The sequence below is a fragment of the Pipistrellus kuhlii genome, unplaced genomic scaffold (assembly GCF_014108245.1).
Source record: "Pipistrellus kuhlii isolate mPipKuh1 unplaced genomic scaffold, mPipKuh1.p scaffold_m20_p_14, whole genome shotgun sequence".
Classification (NCBI taxonomy): Eukaryota; Metazoa; Chordata; class Mammalia; order Chiroptera; family Vespertilionidae; genus Pipistrellus; species Pipistrellus kuhlii.
This window is the reverse complement of record NW_023425449.1, coordinates 31,121,904-31,144,427: the sequence shown is the minus strand read 5'-3', so window position 1 is coordinate 31,144,427 and position 22,524 is coordinate 31,121,904. Positions and strand designations below refer to the sequence as shown.

The window sequence follows — 22,524 nt, the reverse complement described above, 5'->3', positions numbered from 1 at the left end:
GTCCACTGGTCGTTTGGTTGTCTGTTGCTTAGGCTTTTATATAGGATGACTATATTTTAAAAGGGCCTATAAACTTCCAAGAGTAAATAGTTAGAACAAGAGACCAAATGCAGTTACACATTCCTTTAATTTAAAAAATTTCACTAACTAAGTCATTTTCCTGACTACCACTCTGCCTGTTAAATAAAGCCTACTGAACGATCAATGTGTGTGTGTGTGTGTGTTTGTTTGTTTTGCTGGAAATAAGAAATCCACTAATCTGAAATACAGAAATTCAATTTTAACCTCAATTGCCATGCTGACATGTGTGACAAACCTTACACTAGAAATTTATGCATTAACAAACTAGAAGTAACATACAATAATCACATTTTGAAGAATTACTTTTATAAACTTTGAAATGTGTAACAGGAATTATTCTCACTCATTCTCATTTAAACTAATCATAAAATACTACTTGAAAAAGATAATACAGAAAAAGTTCATTTATGGGATACATAGAAAATAAGATAGTGCCCAAATAGGCTAAAATTAATTTGTTAGTTCATGTATAGTATCATCACAGGGTATATTACAAATAGAATAGGCAAAGCAACAACCTTATAATAAGTTTCATGAAATCCCAAACTTAAAAGGTATGCATTATATTACATTCCAAAGGTAAACAAACACGATAAGGAAAAAAGTTCTCATGTACAAAGATGGTAGCAACACAAGTCCAAGATTACCTGCAGTTCCCCAATTGGTAATTTTTTTAGATCAGGTTGCCTTTGAATACCTTCTGACATAAACATTTTCAAATATAACAATTATAGGATTTGGAGCATTTTTTAAAGTACAAACAATTGGATTCAAATCAGAGATTAATATAGTTGGCATTGCAACATTCTAGTCCTTCATTCAAATTACTTAAATTGAGGTGAATATTAAAAAGATTGAGTGAGCAGAACATAATAGCTACAGAATAAAGAAAAGACCCAAAATTGTAAAGGCTTTGTATTATTAATTAGAATTCTGAATGTTCAGCATTATGTCTTGGAAAATTTCCTAAAATACTAAAAAAAAGTAATCTATTTGGACAAATAAACAGGTCCCCTTAAATGCTCCAAATTTAGATTAAACATTTCACGTTAACAAGTCAATGGCAAATACGGGACCCTGCCATATTTCTATCTCCAAATTAAAAGGTTGAAGGATAGCAAGTTTTAAGTATTAAAACAAATGACTAAAAAATAAGAAGTTACAAAGAGCATAACAAAAACAATCATCCAAAGAAACTGAAAATCATGTGAAAATCTTATTTAAAAAATTACTGCCATTTCACTTAAATAAACGTTCAATAAGTAACTTAAAAAAAAAGAAGAAATATACTGATAAAAGGATGTAGAACATAGGAACATTAACGGAATAAACTATTTCATCTATTTTAAGGTGTTCTTTTTGTCCCACATTCTAATATCTGAAATTAGCCATCGACCTGGTTTTATGTCAAGTTCTTGCAGAGAGGAGCTAATGTCCTCCAGTCACCTAGGGGCACTGTGAAGTGAGACAACCGGCAGCTTGAATTCGGACTGCAAACCCAAGTCAGTACTAGCTGACCATTCAATTCCCAAGGAAGTTACTTTTTATTCCCTCTTCTCGGTGCCAAGTTTGAGGCATGGAAGTTTTTCTGTCTATTTCTGTGGGAAAGTTTATTTCCCATTTAATTTTACATAAAAGTTGTAGTTTTTCAATGTTCCAGCTTTATGACAGGGTCCTTTTCTCCTCATCTTGTGTGTTTTATTTGTTATCTCAGTGGCACATAAAATAATGGCATAACTTAAAGCTGACAGCATCTTAGAATTAAATATGTAAATCAAATATAACTGATTCTGCCTCATATGATGATAAAAAGTAACATCAATAATGAGCAAGTAAAGAAAATAAAAATGAAGTTGTAAATACCTGTCATTTGTATACACTCTCAAAGGTCTTCTATCATAATCACTTTCATATCTAAACCTGTCGTCCATCTCTTCACTTACTTCAGGATCTTGGTCTGGTATATAATACTGTTTGTCCAAGACACGATCTTCATTAAACCTGCTAAATCTTCTATCTGGAATGTTAACCTTGCTGGCAAACCTTTGATGTTTTTTATTAGAAATGTCCCCTTCTTCATTTGTTTTTTTAATGATTCTATTCCTTAATTCAATTTCATCATCTAGTTGTCGATATCTGTCCTCCTCTAGTCGTCTTTGGTTTAAAAGTTCTTCATATGCCTCTGAAGGAGTTAAGACATCTCTCCTGGGACCTTCTGAATTTTGGCAAGATGTTTTTATTTGTGAAAGTATATCAGATTTAACTGGACCAATAGGTTTTTTATTTCTTTGACTTTTATGCTGGTCAATTAAAAAAAAAAAAAAGAAAAGCTTTTAATAAGATGCTGTTTCTTAAAGGGTAATTAAACTCTAAATGATGCTTAGTCTATTAATCATCTCAATTCTAAGGATTAATCACCCATAAGTGATATCTTATCTTTAGGAGGGAAAAAACTTCAGAATTTACATACTTTAATAATACTTAATAAATGTCAAATATACAGATAACAGTAATATGGATAAAGTAGATATAAAAGGGAAGATAAATTAAATGCAAATTCCTATCCCAGGAGATATTAAGCATACTTTGGCAGCTAAATATTGCTTCAAAATATTTCAAATTAAGTTCTTTCTTAACACAAAGAATACAGAAAGTGGTAAATTTTTTTGCTGTCATAACATCAACCATCCTTAAATTTGGCGGGAGGGAGTGGGGATACCCACACACACACTCTCATACACACACAGTCAATATAAAGAAAAACACTTAAAAATAAATAAATAGCCCTCAACGGTTTGGCTTTGAGTGTTGTCCCATGTACTAAAAAGTCACCGGTTTGATTCCCGGTCAGGGCACATGCCCAGATTATGGGCTGATTCCCCTGAGTAGGGGGCATGCAAGAGGCAGCCTATAAATGTTTATCTCTCACACTGATGTTTCTCTCTCTCTCTCCTCTATCTTCATTTATCTCTCAAAATAAATTTTTTAACATATTTAAAAAATAAACGAAAATCACATACAACCAAATCTCTAAATTGAATTAAATTAAAAAGTAGGTTAAGTTCTTCACCTAAAAGTAGGTTCAGCCAGTTTTATGAGATAAAACCATTTGTAAATGTTTAGGTTTGATTTGGCTTTTTATAAAACATAACGTTAAAAAACAAATGTCCAACATAAAAATACAGGCAGTCCTCGGGTTATGTCGGACTCAACGTACATTGTTTCATGTTTACACAGCCATCTCCCATCCTATAAAATAGTTAATATGAAAATGGTTGTCACACCCGCATGCCATCATGCCATAATGGCTCAGACACTCAATGCTGGGGAGAGAGGAATGGGGACCAGCCAGGCTGCAGCCCAGGAGAGTATCAAGCCACTCGCCCCATGGTCCCAGGTGCCAGGGGCTGCACCTGCGCCTGCAGCCGGGAGAGGGACGAGCTGCACACCCCGTGGTCCCAGGCACCAGCAGCTGTGTCTGCACCTGTGGCCTGGGAGAGGGATGAGCTGCCGGCCCCACAGTCCTGGGCACCAACTGCTGCGTCTGCGGCCCGGGACAGAGACAAGCTGCCCTGCCCCCGGTCCCAGGCGCCTGTGGCTATGGCCCAGGTAAAGCTGCCCACCCTCGGGCCCCTGCAGCTGTGGCCAGTCCTGGATGCCTGCTGCTGGCCAGACGAAGGAAAGCCTGGGTCCCAGGTGCCTGCGACAGGCAGGAGGAGGGAAGCCTGGGTCCCGGGTACAGGGCAAGGCAGAGGTGGTTAGGGGCAATCAGGTCAGTAGGAGAGCAGTTACAGGTGATCAGGCAGGCAGGCAGACAAGTGGTTAGGAACCTGCGGTCCTGGATTGTGAGAGGCATTTGGACATCCTCTGATGGGTCCCGGATTGGAGAGGTTATACACCAGGCTGAGGGATCCTTCCCCCGACTCCGTGCACAAATTTCATGCACCGGGCCTCTAGTTTATTTAAAAAAATAAAGTTCCATCATTTCGATATATGTACATATATGCTTTATGTTTTTTATTATTTACCACAAGTAAAACTCAGGAATTGTTATCTTTCTTTTAAATTGTTTTTACTGTTCCACTTCATTACTGCTGTGTACGTGCTCCATGTGAGTGACAAGTGCTTATGAAGGTGAGTTCCCATTTACGGTGAAAACCATGTTACATTGCACCACAGGAACAGATCTCCGACGTAACCCAAGGACCTACTGTATTTCAAGTAAAGTGCAAAATATTTATCTGTAGCATTAAAGATTGATTTTAAGAGCAACACCCACCTCAGTACTCTTTTCTACTTGTCTGAACTTTTCAGTGGATTCTTCCTTACCCTTGAGAAATTGATTGTATTCTTTGTTTCGTTCAAGTTTCAACCTTTCCTTAAAATAAACACCAAAAGGCAATGTTAATTTCTGCTTGAGGAAAAAAGTACCTTAATGTTAAACCAGACACACAAATCAGTGATCTTGCCCAGAATTAAGTTTTACTAATAATTTTAAGGACAGTAGTTGCAAAGCAGGAGGTTACAGATCATCAGTGCAGCTCCCCTTTTCTATCATGTTAAAATGCCTAAGCATCACAACATGCTTAAGGCATGCCCCATAAATCCACAGATTATAGGTTTATCAACAGCAATCCTAGATAATCCAGGTGCACTATGTCAAAATTATCATAAATAAATCTTTCCCACTAGTAAATGCAGTGTGTTTACCAGGAAGTCTGTCATTAGCATGTTCCCAAGGAGACTGATCACCTTACTTTCCTTCTTTCCAGAGCTATCTCCTGCTCCAACACCCACCCCTCCCCAAAAGGCCTGCTGCTAGCCATTTTAAATATAAAAGTTAAATTATCATAGACAACAAAACATTATAATGTAAATGTTCTGTTGAAACCTCCAAAGAGTATGTACATGTATTTATGGCGTGATTGAAATAGACATTTTTCCACACCCTCACCTTACATAAAAACTCAGTATATTCCACCATCTATTCATTTTGCTGTTTCAGAGCATAGACTACAGCTCAGAAACCAATTCCAGAAAATGCAAATTATGAATATTCAATTACCAACATATTAAATATGTCACATTACATAGTTTTTTTTAATATATATATTTTATTGATATTTTACAGAGAGGAAGGGAGAGAGATAGAGAGCTAGAAACGTCGATGAGAGAGAAACATCGACCAGCTGCCTACCGGGGATGTGCCCGCAACCAAGGTACATGCCCTTGACCGGAATCGAACCCGGGACCTTTCAGTCCGCAGACCGACACTCTACCACTGAGCCAAATCGATTTCGGCAGTTTTAAATGTAATGTTCAAAAAAATTTTTAAGCAGCATACCTAGAGACTCTTCAGACTTTTGGAAAAATAAATATATTCAAGAACAGAAAATGATGGAATCTGTTTGCATTTAAATCCGGAATATGTTTTTTCATGATTGTGATTCCTCATAAAACCGCTACCCACAATAACTACTCCCATCTACCTACCTTGGCAGATAACCTGTCACCAATAGGAAGAGAAACTCCCAGAGTAGATGGATCTGTTTCAATCGTGGATAGAAAATTTTTCTGTGCATATACATATAAAAAATATATTATCTAATTGCCTTTATAAAAGATTTCATAAATATGTCTTTAAGTAAGATATTATAGGCTATTTCATTATGCGGACCAAAAAAAAAAATGGAGATGAAGACAGAAACTACAAATCATAATTAGGAAAAGATAATTTTCTTCCAATCCACAACTTCCTGAAGAGGAGAATCAAATCTTAATTTTCATTTGCATTATATATATATATATATATATATATATATATATATATATATATAGCTATTGATTCAAGGTGATTTTATAAAGCATAAGAAAAGAAGAAACTGTTGCTTAATTCATATTCCTCTTCACTCTACTATTCTTTTGTTAAGGAAAATTTACACTTCCTCACAAATATCCTATGCATGCTGCAATAATGTTATTTTCCTTACAATTATACATGGCTATCTACTAAAATGTCAGAAGATATAGACTATGAAGACAGTTTTTTTATCTGTCCTTCCATTTTTGTTCAGTAAACATTTAGATAATGCAGTGTGTAGACAGGACATTAGACTAGGAGTCAAAAGAGCTAGGTTCTAGAAGTAGCCCCAACACTTTCCTGATGTGCAGCACTGAGCAAATCACTTTACTGCCCTGACCATACTTCCTTCTTCTATCAAATGAGAATGGTATCTGCTCTGCCTACTCACCAAAGCTGGTTATTTAGGATCAAGGAAGATAAAAAAAATGTAATATCTCTTTGAATACTATAAAGCAAACATAAGGGACTAGTAAAAAATTTATACAATCCCCAACTTGCTGATACTGCTGCTTAGTAGTGTAGTATATAAGCAGCGGTTTGTCTGTCAAACAGGAGTGTCATCTATATGAGTAGGTTATGAGGATTAAATAATCAATAGTTATTAACCTGTCCAGCTCCATGCCTCTTATTTATTCATTAAACAAGCAATTATTGACCATGTAATATTTTTCAGTTACTTTTTTCAAGGTGATTGGGAGAGAAAAATAAGTGTATGTTCTCTATAATCAAGGGATTTACATTTCAGTTGGGTAAACAAATAACTACAATACAATGAACTAAGAACTACAATAGAGTTGTATTCAAAATATGGGAACAGACTAATAAAACTAAATCATTAATAAAGTTTCATTAAATCTAAATTTATTAATAATTTTATTTGTGCTACAAAAGCTAATCTGAAAGTTGGTAGAACTCTAAATTTATTTGTCAAGGGAAATAATCTGACTCATGAGTCATATTATTCAATCCCCTATATATCAAGGCAAACAATAAATATAATCATTTGTAGAGTTATACATTTACAATAGAACACACTCCTGTTCCAATCCTGGGAAAGATAGATAAAGCGCCTCACTCCTTCACTGAGCAATTCCCCACTCCCAATCCAGGTCCAGGATATTTGAAATTTTCAATATAATGAATAAAATAAACAATAAGGCCAATACAATGTGTTGCAAAAAAAGAAAAAAAGAATTTTAACCATTCACTCATTCATTCAATAAATACTGAATGCCTACTATGTTCAAAACTGTTTGATACTTTTGAGACTCATCAGTGAAGAGAACATGATCTCCTTCCAATGGAACTCTGCCTTCCTAAAGCTTATATTCAACAGGGGAAACTGACAAAAAAGAATAAACATAATGTACATTAGAAGGTGGTAAGTGCTAAGACAAAATCTAATAATAGAAGAATATGCAAAATAGAGGAGTATGCAAATATGCAAAGCCAGGGTGCCATAACATCACAACCAATCTGCAAGCGATGGAGAGCTGAGAAGGGCAGGGTGGAGCAGTAAGCTGCAAGAGCACAGATTCATGCACAGGGCTACTAGTATTATAAATATATACAAAGAACTGCCTACAGGCAGTCCAGGTTTCTAGGAAATAGGATTGGGAAAAACAGAAATCTGGAATTCCCTTTTAGACATGTTCAACATGAGCTACTCATTAAATTTCTAAGTGAAAATGTCAGTCAAATAGGCAGCCAAATACAAAAATTTGAGGTTCAGTAGAGAGGTCTGGGCTGAAATTATATGTTTACTGAATCAATTTAATAACTGTTCTTCTGAGAATATGTCCTTCTTGTACTGTTAGATGGTCGTGTCTTTTATTCTAAAAATAGGAAAGAACATGGTAGATATAGTAATTGTTTTAATGGTTCTCATTAACAAAGTTTAAAGATTTGATTTTTTTAAAAATATTCATGCTATCTACAAGCTTGGGGTCCCAAAGCCACAAGAAATACAGAAAAAAAATGAGACTTGGAAAAGTGTACATAATCCAGGGGTCAAGGAAGCCACTGTACCCACATCCCCATATCCTATGTCATTTTGTTTTTCCTTTGCTTTCTTTCCACTCTCCCTTTCTCAGATATCAACCAAAACTGTCTCTTTTATATTAAGGAACTACTGTTCCTCTACCATAACTACTTTCTTGATAATCCAACATCAAAAACTTCACAGTCCCAAGAACAGATCTGGAGACAGGGAAGCATCGATCAGACTGACGGACCTCAGAGGGAACGTAGGGGAGGGTGGGGATACAGGGAGAGATCAACCATAGGACTTGTGTGCATGCATATGAGCCTAACCGGTGGTTACGGACAACAGGGGGGTGGAGACAGGCATGGGGAGGGGTTTGGAATGGGAATGGGGGGGATGAGGGCAAATATGTGGGACCTTAATCAATAAAGAAATTTAAAAAAAAAAAACTTCACAGTCCTTTGAATTTAAACATTTTTACTCCTTGATCTCTTTCCCCTTATTAAGGCCATTTCTTCTTATGCCTCCCACCACCATTCTTTGTTTAAAATCATATATCTATGAAGTACTATAGTACAAGTGAAAATGAGAGCTATCAGAGGAAAACCCCACCCAATGAAGGGGGTTTGGGGAGAATGATGAGGTACAAGGCCAGAGAGGCAGGCTGGAGCATGGAAGACCTCACATGCCATCCTACAGAATTCAATGTTCACCCTGACAACAGTGAGTGGAAAGATACCGAAGTATTTAAATCAGTAAAAAGGAGAGATCATTCTGAAAAGCAGCATGGAGAATTGTCTAAGAATTAATGGAAGGAGATCAATTAAAAATCTGTGATATTAATTTAGGACAATAAGAGTCTCTAATATGTACAACTAACTGTCCTAAAACAGTTACAAAGCTCCTCACAGGCAGCTTAAGCAGGTATAATATGTCACCACTGCCTATTATACACCAAGTTAAACATTTACTGCCTTCTAACCAGATCCTAACCTCTCTGTCTGCATGATTACTTCTCACTGCTCTCAAAAGAATCTAACTCAGCCAGGCTGGTAAACCTGATATGCCTCATTCATATAAAGCTAAAGTCTACCTCACAAGCCCCCCTTTATTCTAAACTCCCCACCCGAAAAGCTTTCCCTCCTCCCTTGAATTCGTCTAGAACATCCAAATTCTATCCTATCATGCCTTTCAAATAGCACTGAGGCCTTTCCTAATCATACAATACTATCCTTCTCATTTAGAGTTATTACTTTTGTATGAATATTATCTCTACAGCTAGATTCTAAGCCCACTGAAGACAGGATTCATACCTAATTCATCTTCATGGTAAGAGTTTAATGCTGAATGGATGAGAGATTATTTTTAAAAATAATTCTATAAGACTGTTTGTCTTTATTTTCCAATATACATTTACAAATGCAATTTACATGTTTGGATGCAAAAAAATATCTAGTCATCCAAATCCTGACAACCCAGTTCAAAAATATCTTAAAAGTACTTTGAAAATCCTACTATTTTATCAATCTTTATATGATTATAGCATGATGCAGAACATTTCTAAAGTATGCATAAGAAAACAACAAAAACAAATGCAAAGTGGAAATCAAAATAATGCTTAACTGAATTAATGGAAAATTATAATGTCATTTTGCTAAAAGCAACATAAATTGGAGCCATTCAAAAGTCTCAAAATCACAAATGAAGCTGTTTTTCCCATGAGAGAGCAGCAACATCATAAATGCCAATGATTGCAAGCAACTAGATCTAAAAAAATAAAAATCTAAAGGAGAACATTTTGCAGGCAACCCTACCTTTCTCTTTGCTTCCGTAATACCCTAAAGTCAAAGGAAACAAACCAAAGATGAAATGTATTCAAAATCCTTTCTCTCCATGTGAAAATCAGAATAAATAAGAGAGCATTTATAAATCTGGGACAAACAGTATAAAGTAGATTAAAAACTAAGAATATCTTAGGATGACTACAGACATCATGCTTGTTTAAAATAACCTTATAACCTAAAAAGCAAATTGAATTTTAAAACTGGCCAGTGTGGCTCACACTAGCTGAGTGTCAATCCATGAACCAAGAGGTCACAGGTTTGATTCCTATTGATGGCACATGCTGGGGTTACAGGCTCGATGACTTCTGAAGCATAAGACTCAACTAATTAACAGAACTTTTTACCTGAGTAAGATAGCGTCTGTAATCTTGCCGCAATTCTTCTTTTAGTTTATGTTTCTTCCGTTCATAGTCTTCCCCAAGTGGTAAACTCAATCCATAATCAAGTCCTAGAAAAAATACAACTTCTTAAAGTAATGTAGCTCATTTTCAAACAAATCTTAATTTCAATCCACTCTCCTGTAACAGCACAGTATACGAAGGAACAAAGTCATGCTGATTCTGAGACTAGAATCAGGATAATAAAATTTTTATTTAAAATGTTTAATAGGTAATAATTTATATATTGGAAAATATCACTCGTATCCATGAAACCAGCCACCCAGCTTTCCTCCCAGAACAACTGACATTACTGTTTCTTCTAACTCCTTCCAGAAACTTTTTATGCATCTATAAACAGTTACTATATGTTACCATGTGTGCATGTGCATGTATATGTACGCATGTGTGTTATATTCACTAACTCCCCCTTTATGTAAGAGTTCTACATTGTTTGGCATCTTGTTTTTTCAAGGACAGGAAAATTAAAGCAAAAAAAAAAACACTTTACTTCAATTAATTCCACTGAAATTTCTATAAAAATACTTATAACATGCTGGCTAATATGTTTTTAATCTGAAAATTAGTAACATGATTTTTAACCTACAAGAATATCCTTGCTATGACATGTTTGAAAAAATGAGGACCATGTGTTGCTCAGACTGAAATTTCCAAAAATTTTTAAAGTTTAACTACCAATTCTGATTTCACATAAATATTAATTTTATTGTGCAAAAATATATATAAAATTGACCATTTTTGCAATTCAGTGCCATTAAGTTCATTCAAAATTGCAACCATCACCACTATGAAAAATTTTTCATCATCCCAAACAAAAACTCAGTAAAAGGATAATTTTTAAAGAAAAATTTCAATGTTGAGCAGGGTTTTTCCTTCCATAGATTAGGTTTTTCCTTTCAAAAATAAAATTACATTTTGGGTGATGACAATAATAATGGCTGTACAACTTCTAAACACACTAAAAACAACTAAATTATAATCATTTAAATTGGTAAACATTATGCTATATCAATCATACCTCAATAAAGCTGTTATTACATTAAATACTTTTTGAATATTTTAAATGCTAAAATACTATGTCAAGAAGTACAGATATCAGGTATTTGATTTTTAAAGCCCCCTACCTTTTTTAGTCCTATATATAAAAAAATTATTTGTAAACAAAATAAAAAATTTCTTTAGAGTCAGCAACAACCAGTATAGATGAAGTAAATGACTGCTGTATGAACTAATAAGGATCACCATTTGTGTGCCTTATTCTTCACAATGCAGCTAAATGATGGCAACTTAACTTGAAAGCGTCATATCACTGCTTTATTACATCATTGAGCTATTTCAGGGGCAAACAGACTAAGTTTATTTAACTCCTGAGGAATGAGGGTATAGATTCCTATTTAACTCCTGAAGAATGAGGATATAGATTCCTTAGGACACCTCTTACGCAGGCTCCCAGGTTTCTTTCCAAAAGAATCTAAAGCATTCCAGATGCCTAGAATTTTAACTTATCCTAGAAAGGCATTCTTCCTCACAAAGGAATCTAAACCTTGTTTTTATAGATACAGAATTTAATCCTAGAGGGAGAATGTTTGAATTCTTACATTAAGAATAGAGTACCACAAAAGAAACTAAACTATAAACTGGCTGGTTTTGCTCAGTGGATAGGGTGCCAGCCTATGGACTGAAGGGGCCCAGATTTGATTCCAATCAGAAGCGCATGCCCAAGTTGTGGTCTTGGTCCTAGTGGGAGGAGGCCGATTTATGGTTCTCACTCATCATTAATCTATCTTTCTCTCTCTTTCTCTCTCTCTCTCTCTCTCTCTCTCTCTCTCTCTCTCTCTCTCTCCCCCCCCCCCCCGCCCCGGCCCCTCTCCCTTCCTCTGAAATCAATAAAAAACATTTTTTAAACCCATTAAAACCAAGTCCATGCTTTATTCAATTTTATAATACCTGGCACACAACTTATACCCCAGAAATGTTCACTGAATTAAGGTGTGAATGTATAAATAAATGAATGCCTGAGTATGAGGAAGGAAAGAGAAGGACACACTATTCTTAATATTTCCTTTTTGCTTTTCATCTGATTGCATATAGAGAGGAAGCATAATTACTGGTAACCACAGTTACCTATCTGTAGTTACGTAGTCACAAAGGATGCTCTACTGTGTCAAAGAGAAAAGACAACAGGCAGCAAGGAGGATGCCTCCCAACATGCTGAGCTTTCCTCTCAGGGAACAAGTAATTCACAGCTTTCTGAAAAGTCACGTGTTTAAGGTGGCTTTTACTACTGTTTTTTTATTTTTTTTAACTATGTTGATTTTAGGAAGGGAGAGGGACAGAGAGAAATGACATCAATGAGAGAGAAACGCATCAGCTGCCTTCTATATGCCCCCTTCTGGGAATCAAGCCTGCAACCCAGGCACCGGGAATCAATGAGTCAATGCTCAACCACTGAGCCACACCGCCTGGGCTGTTTTTCAATTTCACTTGGTGACTTATGTGAAAGAATAGGAAAAGAAATCTGATTCATTTTCATTTGTAAAATACTGTTCATACTATTTACTTTTATTTACCAGGAGTATTTGCTTTTTACCACTGGTTCATATAATAATTGTCTTTTTAAAAAGTAATATATAATGTCTTCTGAATTATTTAAAATTTTATTAATTTAAGATTTAGTCAACAGAAAATACTTTTTAATTTTTATTTTTGTCATTTAGCACCCTCATTTTGTGGCATTAAAGGTAGGTGATAAAAATAAAATTAAGAACTATATGGAACAATTTAAATATTTACCTAACACTATGCATTAACAATTCTGATTTCACAGTGGACTTAATGAGATAAGAAACATGGTGAGACTTACTTATTCAGAGCAGCTGTCTTCTGGTGGTTCTGGTGGCAAGTAAGGCCTTAGTGTCATTTTAGAGTAATGTGAAGTGATGTCACTTCACCAGACAACAGAATCACTCTAAGATAGTTAACATTATTACCCAATTACAAGTATTTGGCTTCTACAGTATTTGTGAGTTAAATATAATATTTAAAACTGAAGTATATAATCTTTTTTAAAATCAATATACCTTCTAACATAGCACTCATAATAAATACTTTATAGCCAAAACCAGTTTGGCTCAGTGGTAGAGCGTTGGTCTGCGGACTGAAAGGTCCCAGGTTCGATTCCGGTCAAGGGCATGTACATTGGTTGCGGGCACATCCCCGGTAGGGGGTGTGCAAGAGGCAGCTGGTCGATGTTTCTCTCTCATCGATGTTTCTAGCTCTCTATCGATATCTCTCTCCCTTCCTCTCTGTAAAAAAATCAATAAAATATAAAAAATAAAATAAAAAATAAAAAAAATAAATACTTTATAAAACAATTACCATGGAACACTTAGCTTCCTCTTTTCTTTATTATATTACCATGAGAAAGCATTATGTATGAGTAAAGGACAAATTATAAGAAATAATAACAGGCTGAGAAACAGAATAAACTGGTGAATATAATAGAATCAGGGGCAAAGAAAGGGAGTGGATTGATAATTATCAGGGGGAAAGGAGTGTGGTGGTGCAGGAAGAGACTGGACTAAAATCGTACACCTATGGATGAGGACAATGGGGGAGGAGAAGGGCAGAGGGTGGGGTGGGAACAGGGTGGAAGGAAGCTATGGAGGGGGAAAGGAGAAACAATTGTTATAATCTGAGCAATAAAGATTAAGTTAAAAAATAATAATAATAATAACAGGCCTTTACCTAAGCAGGTGACATATCAAAGATATGAATATATTAACTGAGTAGAACATTATAATCAAACCTCAAGTATAAAGGTATTACAAATCACCCACTTGTACAAACTGAACAAGAAAGGTAGAATGTCTGAGATTTAGTTTATAATAAAAGAACTGCCAGTGTGGTTCAGGGGTTAGCCTGCACACCAAAGAATCTCGAGTTCCATTTCCAGTCAAGGGCACATACCTGGATTTCAGGTTTGCTCCCCACCCCCAATTAGGGTGCTTGTGGAAGGCAACCAGTCTATGTGTATCTCACATCAATGTTTCTCTTTCTCCTCCCCTCCTTCCCTCGCTTCCACCCTCTCTAAAAACAATGGAAAAAATATCCTTAGAAGAGGATTAACAAAAGAGAGAGAGAGAAATCTAAGATAAAATATGCTAAATAAAAGTAATTAGAAAGTGCAACCAAAAATTAGTAAACAAAATCAACTATTTCCTTCTGTCTACTTTCAAAAGTCTCCACATTTTTTAGCTTAGTCTCAACTCTAGTAACTTTTCTGCAATGTAAAATTCTGCTATTGCTTGCTTTCTGATAGTTTATTAAATATATTTTTATTAATTTCAGAGAGGAAAGGAGAGGGAGAGATAGAAACATCAACAATGAGAGAATCACTGGTCAGATGCTTCCTGCACGCCCCCTACTGGGGAACATCCCACAACCTGGGCATGTGTCCTGACCAGGAATCAAACCACGACCTCCTGGTTCATAGTTGATGCTCAACCATTGAGCAACAACAGCTGAGCTCTGATAATGAATTTTTAGTATGGGGGGGAGGGGGGGCAATGGTATATGTACAAAGATAATAATTTAATTTAAAAAATCAAAAAGAAAAAAGAAAAGAAAAAAATAAAATGAATTTTTAAAAATCATATAAAATAATTTCTAGTAACAGAGTAAAATTTCTTATCTTACTTTAGTAATCTGAAATATTTTTGCTTGCAAATTTCCAAAATGACTTCACAGCATGACAGACAAAATAAATCCAGTACATTTTGGAGCCTGCAATGCTGAACAATGGCATTCTGATATAAAAGTGAGAAATACTGCCCAGAACAGTGAAACTCCTAGGACTACAGACACTGAAAACAAATTCTTGAAGTACCCAAAATATAGAGGTGAGAGCACTGAAAAGGAGTGTTGGGAGTCCTCAAAACCACCCCCAGGTTTGGGGATTCACTAGAAAGGCTCAAAGAATGCAGAAGTCATTATACTCATTTTTACAGTTTACTATAGTGAAAGGGTTCAAAGCAAAATTAACCAAGGAAAAAGGTACATGGGGCAAAGCCCAGAGGTAACTAAATGCAAACTTCCAAGAGTTCTTCCCTGTGGACTCTCGAGCCACAAGCCACTCTTTGTCCCCTTGAGTGTGACCTTTCAACAAAATACTACAGCCTGGGAAAGTCTATTTTGAAGAAGTAGTGACAGAAGTTTGTTTAAAAAATTTGTCTCTCAAAAGAAATTTCAATCGTTGTACTGTTGATATTTGGCTCTTTTAACTAATGAAATTGCCGACCACTGATCAGGACACCCTTAATCCTCCAAGAAGTTGTGACAACCCATGTGAAGTGTTACCTTCCCAGGAAGCTCATTACGGACTTAGTGCCCTAAGCGTCTATTGTGAGATGGTCATATAGGCACACTCTTGACTAGCACTACCAGACTCCCCAAAAGCAGCCATTTCTGCATAAATCACATGGTTTACAAACAGTTCAGGGACAATGAACTATTCTTATCACTTAGGGAAAGTTTTGTATCAGTACAGAAAACTGTTTACTAACTAGGTAAGTTCCAAACATTGGCCAAGGGCCAGGCCTTACAGACAGGCCTTTCTAAGAACAGGCAAGCCCTGTTAAGAAGTGTAAGTGCTTGCCCAAAGGCATTGCATCTAGACCAGAAACAAGGAGGCTAATAATTTCAATTTAACACAGTAAGTGCTATTTGACACCTTCCATAATCTACTCTAAGTACCAATCAGTTTGGTACATAATTAACTTTGCTTTCACTCAAGGACAAGGTGGTTTATTAACTGTTTAACGGCAGAATAGGCTGATTTTTTAAATTCAAATTTCAGATTCTTTTTTGGGGGGAAAGACCTTTCAGTCCTCAGACCGACGCTCTACCACTGAGCCAAACCGGTTTCGGCAAAAAATAATTTTTTTTTAAATAATGAAATGGTCTTTCACTAAACAGCATGTTGTATCCATTCAGCATATTTTTTTGATTTTTAAATAAAAGCAAGTCCATTTTTGTTCAATAATTAATTCACTCTCTCCCTCTCTCTCTCTCTCTCTCTCTCTCTCTCTCACACACACACACACACACAAATTTTTCAATTAATTTTTTATTAGTTATACTTACTGCTACAATTCCATAAATCATAATCAAAGCAATAGCATTTTTTTAAAAAGTACAAGGTTCTTAGTATATATATTTCACATGTTATTGATCTGTCACATGTAAGATTTCAGAAAGGAAAGAGTTACCAGGATTCTTAAAATACCTTAGATTTCTTCCAAGACAAAGCTCTTTCACATCAGCCTGCTTAGAATATCTTAAAATCAATTTAGCACACCTAATGACATACCTAAGGAACCCCTGGGCTGCTGGCTGTTTGGTGGTATGTTTTCCTTAGCCATAGAGATTAATATTTTACTGTTTTCAGAAAGCTTCTCTGATGCTTTTTCCTGAAAGAGATACAATATTTACAAAAGCAGAGAGGGGAAAAAAAACTCTACAAAATATACAATTAATCTCAATACTTTTATTTAACAACTTCACAAAATTACATGGTACATCATAGAAGAAATGTAAGTGTCAAGTTTAGGGAATTAAACAAAAGCAGTTAATACTATAATAAATGTTCTAACATTTAGCTCACTCACTTATCAACAGTCACTGAGTTCCTGCCATGCATTATCCCAGGCATTGAAAATACATGTGGGGAAAAAAAAAAAAGAAAAAAAAAAAAGAATCTGTGCCTCCCTGGAGCTTAAATATAGACTATTGTGGAGGCAAACAATAAACATAATACATAATTAAGCTATGTAATACGTAGAAAGTGGGAGAAAGGAACTATGGGAAACAATACAGCAGGGTTTGGAGGCCCAAAAATGATGGGGGGCCAGACCGCAAGGCCTCACTGAATAGGTAATACTTGAACTAATGCTTAAACATTATGTACTATTTCATATCAGAAATTATAATAAGGCTGTATTTAAAGCTATGTAGTAACTCTTTCCAAACACTGTAAACTAATCCTAAAGACTATAGAATGGTTGAGAGCATGGACTTTGGAGCTGGACACATGAAGGTTCAGATCCATAAGCCACCTCTTATGTACATGGGCAAATTACCTAACTCCTTTAAGCCTCACTTTCTTGATCTGTAAAACAAATACAAAAAAATTCCATCTACTTCACAGGGATATTGTGATTAAATGAGATAACACATCTAAAGTCCTTCTTACCATTCCTTGTAAGAGGCAGGTACTATGGCAGAAAAGACAACCTAGTGTGGTGGTTAACGGAACAAGCACAGGATTCAGGTTGCCAGGAATCAAAGCCTTGTTCTGCTATCACTTTAGACACATTACAGTACTTAATTTCTCCATGCCACAGTTTACTCATTTGGAAAATGATAATAACAATATTTATCTCATAAACTCATATGAAATATCAATGTAACCTCAGACTTTATCTCATTCATATTTTATTTACAATAAATGTTAGCTATGTACATTCTATTATAATTATGATGTCCATAATATTTATCATTTCAACCAGGATACGTTTGTCCAAGACATATGCTAAACCAGATGAGACAACAAGTAAACCAGGACTATCTTGGGCAAACCAACATACAGTATGTGGTTACCCTCATTATGATGGACCATATGGCACAGATTAATCCATATCCTGTATCTTATTACATATACTGAGCCCATGAGAGGAGGAGCCATATCTATAGTAGATTAGTGCTGTATTGTCAGATCCCAGCACAGTATCCTAGCACAATCTCAGTAAATATTGCTAAAATGGATGAATCACTTTCAACAAAAATTAGGAAAGTTTAAGAAACCTTTTGCAGACATTGCTTTCGGAAACATTTTAATAAATTTACATTCTGAAAATAAAGTATACAAAGTAACAAACTATTCCAATAAATTCACTTTTGTAGGCTTCAAAAAATTAAGATAATAATTCATTAAAATATTAACTTTTCCCACAGAGGATGAGAACTTGCTTTCATATCTATTGTTTCTATTCTGAAAGTTCCTTATACTAGAGCTAGCCCCTTAATCATTTTATGAAGCACATAAAGTATTAATTAAAACTCTACAGAGGAGAAACTGTGTGATAAAAGAACTGCATTTGAAATCTTGTCGAGCCAAGCTCTCACAGCACAGCCAAATTACAGTACAGAACTAAAGATTCTGACTCGGAGAAGAGGATGTCTGCATTTACACAGGACTAATTTTCAAAAACAATTATTAATGAAGCATATTTGAAGGAAACGATTAACTTTACCTTCATTTCCATGTAAGGTGGATCACTTTCCAATTCTGCCTTTTCTTGGGCCAATTTGGCTTTGCGCTCTTCAATAAATTTATCCAAATTATCAGCCATCTTTCAGAATCTGTAAAAAAAAAAAAAAAAAAAAAGAAAGAAAAAAACATTGCAATGAGCAAAGCTGCAACTCTACCAGAGTATTTTTAGGCTAATAACATGCACCCACATTGGCACATCCAGCTTACATTAGAGTTCATTCGTGGTGGTGTATATTCTATGGGTTAGAGATATGTATGACATGTATCCACCATTGTAGAATCATGCAGAGTCATTTTACTGCCCTAAAAGTCCTCTGTACTCCAGCTGTTCAACTCTCCCTCCACTCTCATCCCTGCCAACCACTGATCTTTTACAGTCCCCAGAGTTTGTCTTTTCCAGAATGTCATTTAGTTGTTATCCTACAGTATTGGCTTCACTGACTAGCATGCATTGCTAAGGCTTCTAATTGTCTTGTCATGGCCTGATCAATCATTTCTTTTTTAGTGAATAATATTTCATTGTCTGCTTGTACCAGTTTATTTACCTAAAAAAGAACATCTTGGTTGCTTCCAGGTTTAGGAAATTATATAGAGCTGCTATAAACACCTGTGCAATATCCAAAAGTTTAATTTTTTGAAATCCAATTTATTTATATGTCATCAACTTTTAATCAACTGTTTGTTTTTATGACATATGTAAGAAATTTTTTCTTAGCCCAAGATCACATTTTCTTCTATGTTTCCTTTTAGAAGCTGTATAGTTTTCTCTCTTACAGGTGTGAGAGAAACAATTTTAATGAAACATATTTGGTAATAAATCTATTATCTGTTCTAATTTTTGCAAATAGTGTAAGGTTCAGTTTTTTTGTTGGTTTGGGGTGTTTTTGTTGTTGTTGATTTTGCATGGATATAAAACTATTCCAATCCTGTTTTTTTTAAAAGACTATCCTTTCCTCATTGAAACTAGTACTCTTTTAAATATACCTTTTTCAAAAACCCATGAAACTTAGTGACTAACTGGATAGGTGGCAAGAAAGGAGCCACTGACAACTAAAATTTTAAGTCCTAGAAACTAAATACTTGGATGGAATCCTAGACAGAAATAAGTCAGAAGAAGCTGGTTTGTACAAGTTTAGTTTAGATATGTTAAGGTGGAGCTAGTTAAGATGCTAATGAAAATTTCCAGCCATTGGTTAGAAATTCAAGACTCAAATTCAAGGAAATAGAACACATCGGATGCTTATTTAAGAATTAACTATTTTAGCCGAGACCGGTTTGGCTCAATGGATAGAGCGTCGGCTTGGGGACTGAAGGGTCCCGGGTTCGATTCCGGTCAAGGGCATGTACCTTGGTTGCGGGCACATCCCCAGTGGGGGGTGTGCAAGAGGCAGCTGATCGATGACTCTCTCTCATCGATGTTTCTAACTCTCTATCTCTCTTCCTTCCTCTCTGTACAAAAATCAATAAAAATATATATAAAAAAAAAAAAAAAAGAATTAACTATTTTAGCCCTAGCCGGTGCTTCTCAGTGGTTAGTGTGTCACCTCAAAGTCTTGGGTTCGATTCCCAGTCAAGGGCATGTACATGGATCACAGGTTCAATCCCCGGTCTTGGTCGGGGCATGTACGGGAGACAACCAATCGATGAATCTCTCTCACAACGATATGTGTGTGTGTGTGTGTGTGTGTGTGTGTGTATGTATGTATGTATGTGTGTGTGTGTGTGTCTCTTTCTCCCTCCCTTTTTTCCACTCTATAAAAATCAATGAAAAAAAAAATCCTACGGTGAGGATTAACAACAATAAAAAATAAAAACTGATCTAGAGCCAATAAGAGCACCTTGGAGAAAAAGTTAACTCTTTTCAAGATAGCTGAAGCTGTAGTAATAATTAATGTCGTTTTTTAACATTCGTTTAAAATCTTGCTTGGCGTTGACTTGTATTGACATAACCTTCAAACACGTGGTATCTACAGAACGTGTGAAGTGCAATTAACAAGTTTTGCTTGAAAAAGTTTGTGTTTGGTTTGGTTTTTGTTGCAAAACTAGGGCTAAGAAGATGGCGGATGAAGAGCATATTCGGCACTGCATGCTTTACGAGTTCCAATTAGGAAGAAAAGCAAGTGAGGCTGCAAAAAACATCTGTAGTGCTCTTGGTCAAGATGCAGTTAGCGCCAGAAAATGCCAGCATTGGTTTGAGAAATTTCGCGAGGGAAATTTTTCGTTAGATGACAAGAGTGGTCGAGGCCGTGTGTCCAATTTTGATCAAGAAGCTCTTCAAGCTCTTTTGGTGCAAAATCCTCAAATTACCCAACAAGAGCTTGCGACAACTTTAAATTGTTCACAAAAAACAATTTCCAATCAATTGCGTGCACTTGGCAAAGTCCAAAAGTTTGGAAAATGGGTTCCTCAAGAGTTGACCGACAACAACCGTAATCAAAGAGTCACAATTTGCAGTTCGCTCCTCTCTCGTCAAAACCGTTTGTCGTTTTTAGAGCAAATTGTTACCGGAGATGAACAATGGGTGCTATATGTTAATTTGAAAAGGCAGCCTCAATGGTTGGACAAAAATGTGGCTCTGCAGCCCACGCCAAAACCTGACTTGCAAGCGAAAAAAGTGATGTTGTGTGTTTGGTGGAATTTTAAAGGAATTCTTCATTATGAACTTTTACCATCTAACTAAACCATTACAAGTGCAGTGTATAGTGCCCAATTGGAAAGGTTAGCCCAAGCTTTAAGAGAAAAAGAACCCGCGCTGATTAATCAGAAGGGCGTAATTCTTCACCACGATAACACACGACCACATACTGCAAGAATCACTGCTGAAAAACTGCGCCAGTTGGAATGGGAAGTTCTCCCTCAACCTGCATATTCTCCTGATATTGCCCCTTCTGATTACCACTTGTTTCGTTCTTTGCAAAACTTTCTTCTTGGAAAAAAATTTAATAATGAAGAATGCCTCAAAAATGCATTGACCGAATTTTTTGCATCAAAATCACAAGAATTTTACAACAGAGGGATTAAAATGCTTCCTGAGCGTTGGGCACAAGTAGTAAAAAACAACGGCAACTATATTGTTGATTAAATTTTGTTGTATTGTTTAAATAAATTCGATTTAAAAAAGTATTAGAAAACGACATTAATTATTACTAGACCTAATAAATTAGCGCAGATGGGGGGGGGGGGGGGAAGCAATGACCAGAACTACATTCTGAGCAATGTTCCATTGAGGGGGGTGACAATTGAATTGAACTAGAAAAAATACAAAGAAGGAGTATTAAAAGAAGGCTATAAAGAAAAGCAAGTCAACATAATTTGACAAGAAAAATATGAGAACCAATCAGCAATATCAAAAGTTTTTAAAAAGCACCCACTGAATTTAATGTTTGAGGGATAATATGTAAAAATGCAGACAAGCAAGCTTTACCCTAAACAAATATGTTGAAACTTATACAAGTAGTACATAATATGAATATCATTCTATTATTTACTTCAAAAAAGAATATTTTTTAAAATGGCTATAGCAAATATACCTCAAGCCAACACGTTAATATATTTAGCCATTTTTAATTTGCTATTTGTCACAAAAGATTTTTTCCTAGTGAAAATTCAAAACAGCTTAACAGTAGATAGTACTTTTCATGCTGAAAAAAAAAAAGTCACTTAAAATCTCCAAATCTTCCTAAATATTTTTTGTCTAGTACAGCGTTTTTCAACTGCTGTTCCGCGGCACACTAGTGTGCCGAGAGATGTTGCCTGGTGTGCCGTAGGTGCAGACAAGACAAGAATTTTATAATTTTTCACTATTTTGTTTACTTAATATTTCATAATAAAGTAATTATAAAATACTTTCTTTGTGTTTATTTGATTCCTATTCAAGAGAATTACTTTATATATAGTCAATATAGGCACAGAGTTAAATTTTTTTAACATTTTCTAATGGTGGTGTGCCTCGTGATTTTTTTCATGAAACAAGTGTGCCTTTGCCCAAAAAAGGTTGAAAAACACGGGTCTAGTAGAAAAAA

The 22,524-nt window shown here is 35.5% G+C and overlaps 1 protein-coding gene across 7 annotated transcripts in view; it reads right to left on the bottom strand.

The window, feature by feature from the left end:
- Positions 1–22,524, bottom strand: part of CSPP1 (centrosome and spindle pole associated protein 1) — an 81,647-nt gene that overhangs the window by 54,573 nt on the left and 4,550 nt on the right. For 4 of the 7 annotated variants that reach the window (XR_006741586.1, XM_045581460.1, XM_045581462.1 and 1 more), the window contains exons 2-8: positions 18,483–18,591; positions 16,541–16,640; positions 10,117–10,220; positions 9,743–9,766; positions 5,575–5,655; positions 4,361–4,459; positions 1,945–2,381 (exon numbers count right to left, since the gene is read on the bottom strand). Coding sequence is in view for 6 of the 7 variants with exons in the window: in XM_045581460.1 (XP_045437416.1) it covers positions 1,945–2,381; positions 4,361–4,459; positions 5,575–5,655; positions 9,743–9,766; positions 10,117–10,220; positions 16,541–16,640; positions 18,483–18,581 (944 nt within the window). In the remaining variant the exon portion in view is untranslated. The remainder of the gene's footprint in view (positions 1–1,944; positions 2,382–4,360; positions 4,460–5,574; positions 5,656–9,742; positions 9,767–10,116; positions 10,221–16,540; positions 16,641–18,482; positions 18,592–22,524) is intronic. The other 3 variants (XM_045581463.1, XM_045581464.1, XM_036437094.2) reach the window with 2 other exon arrangements.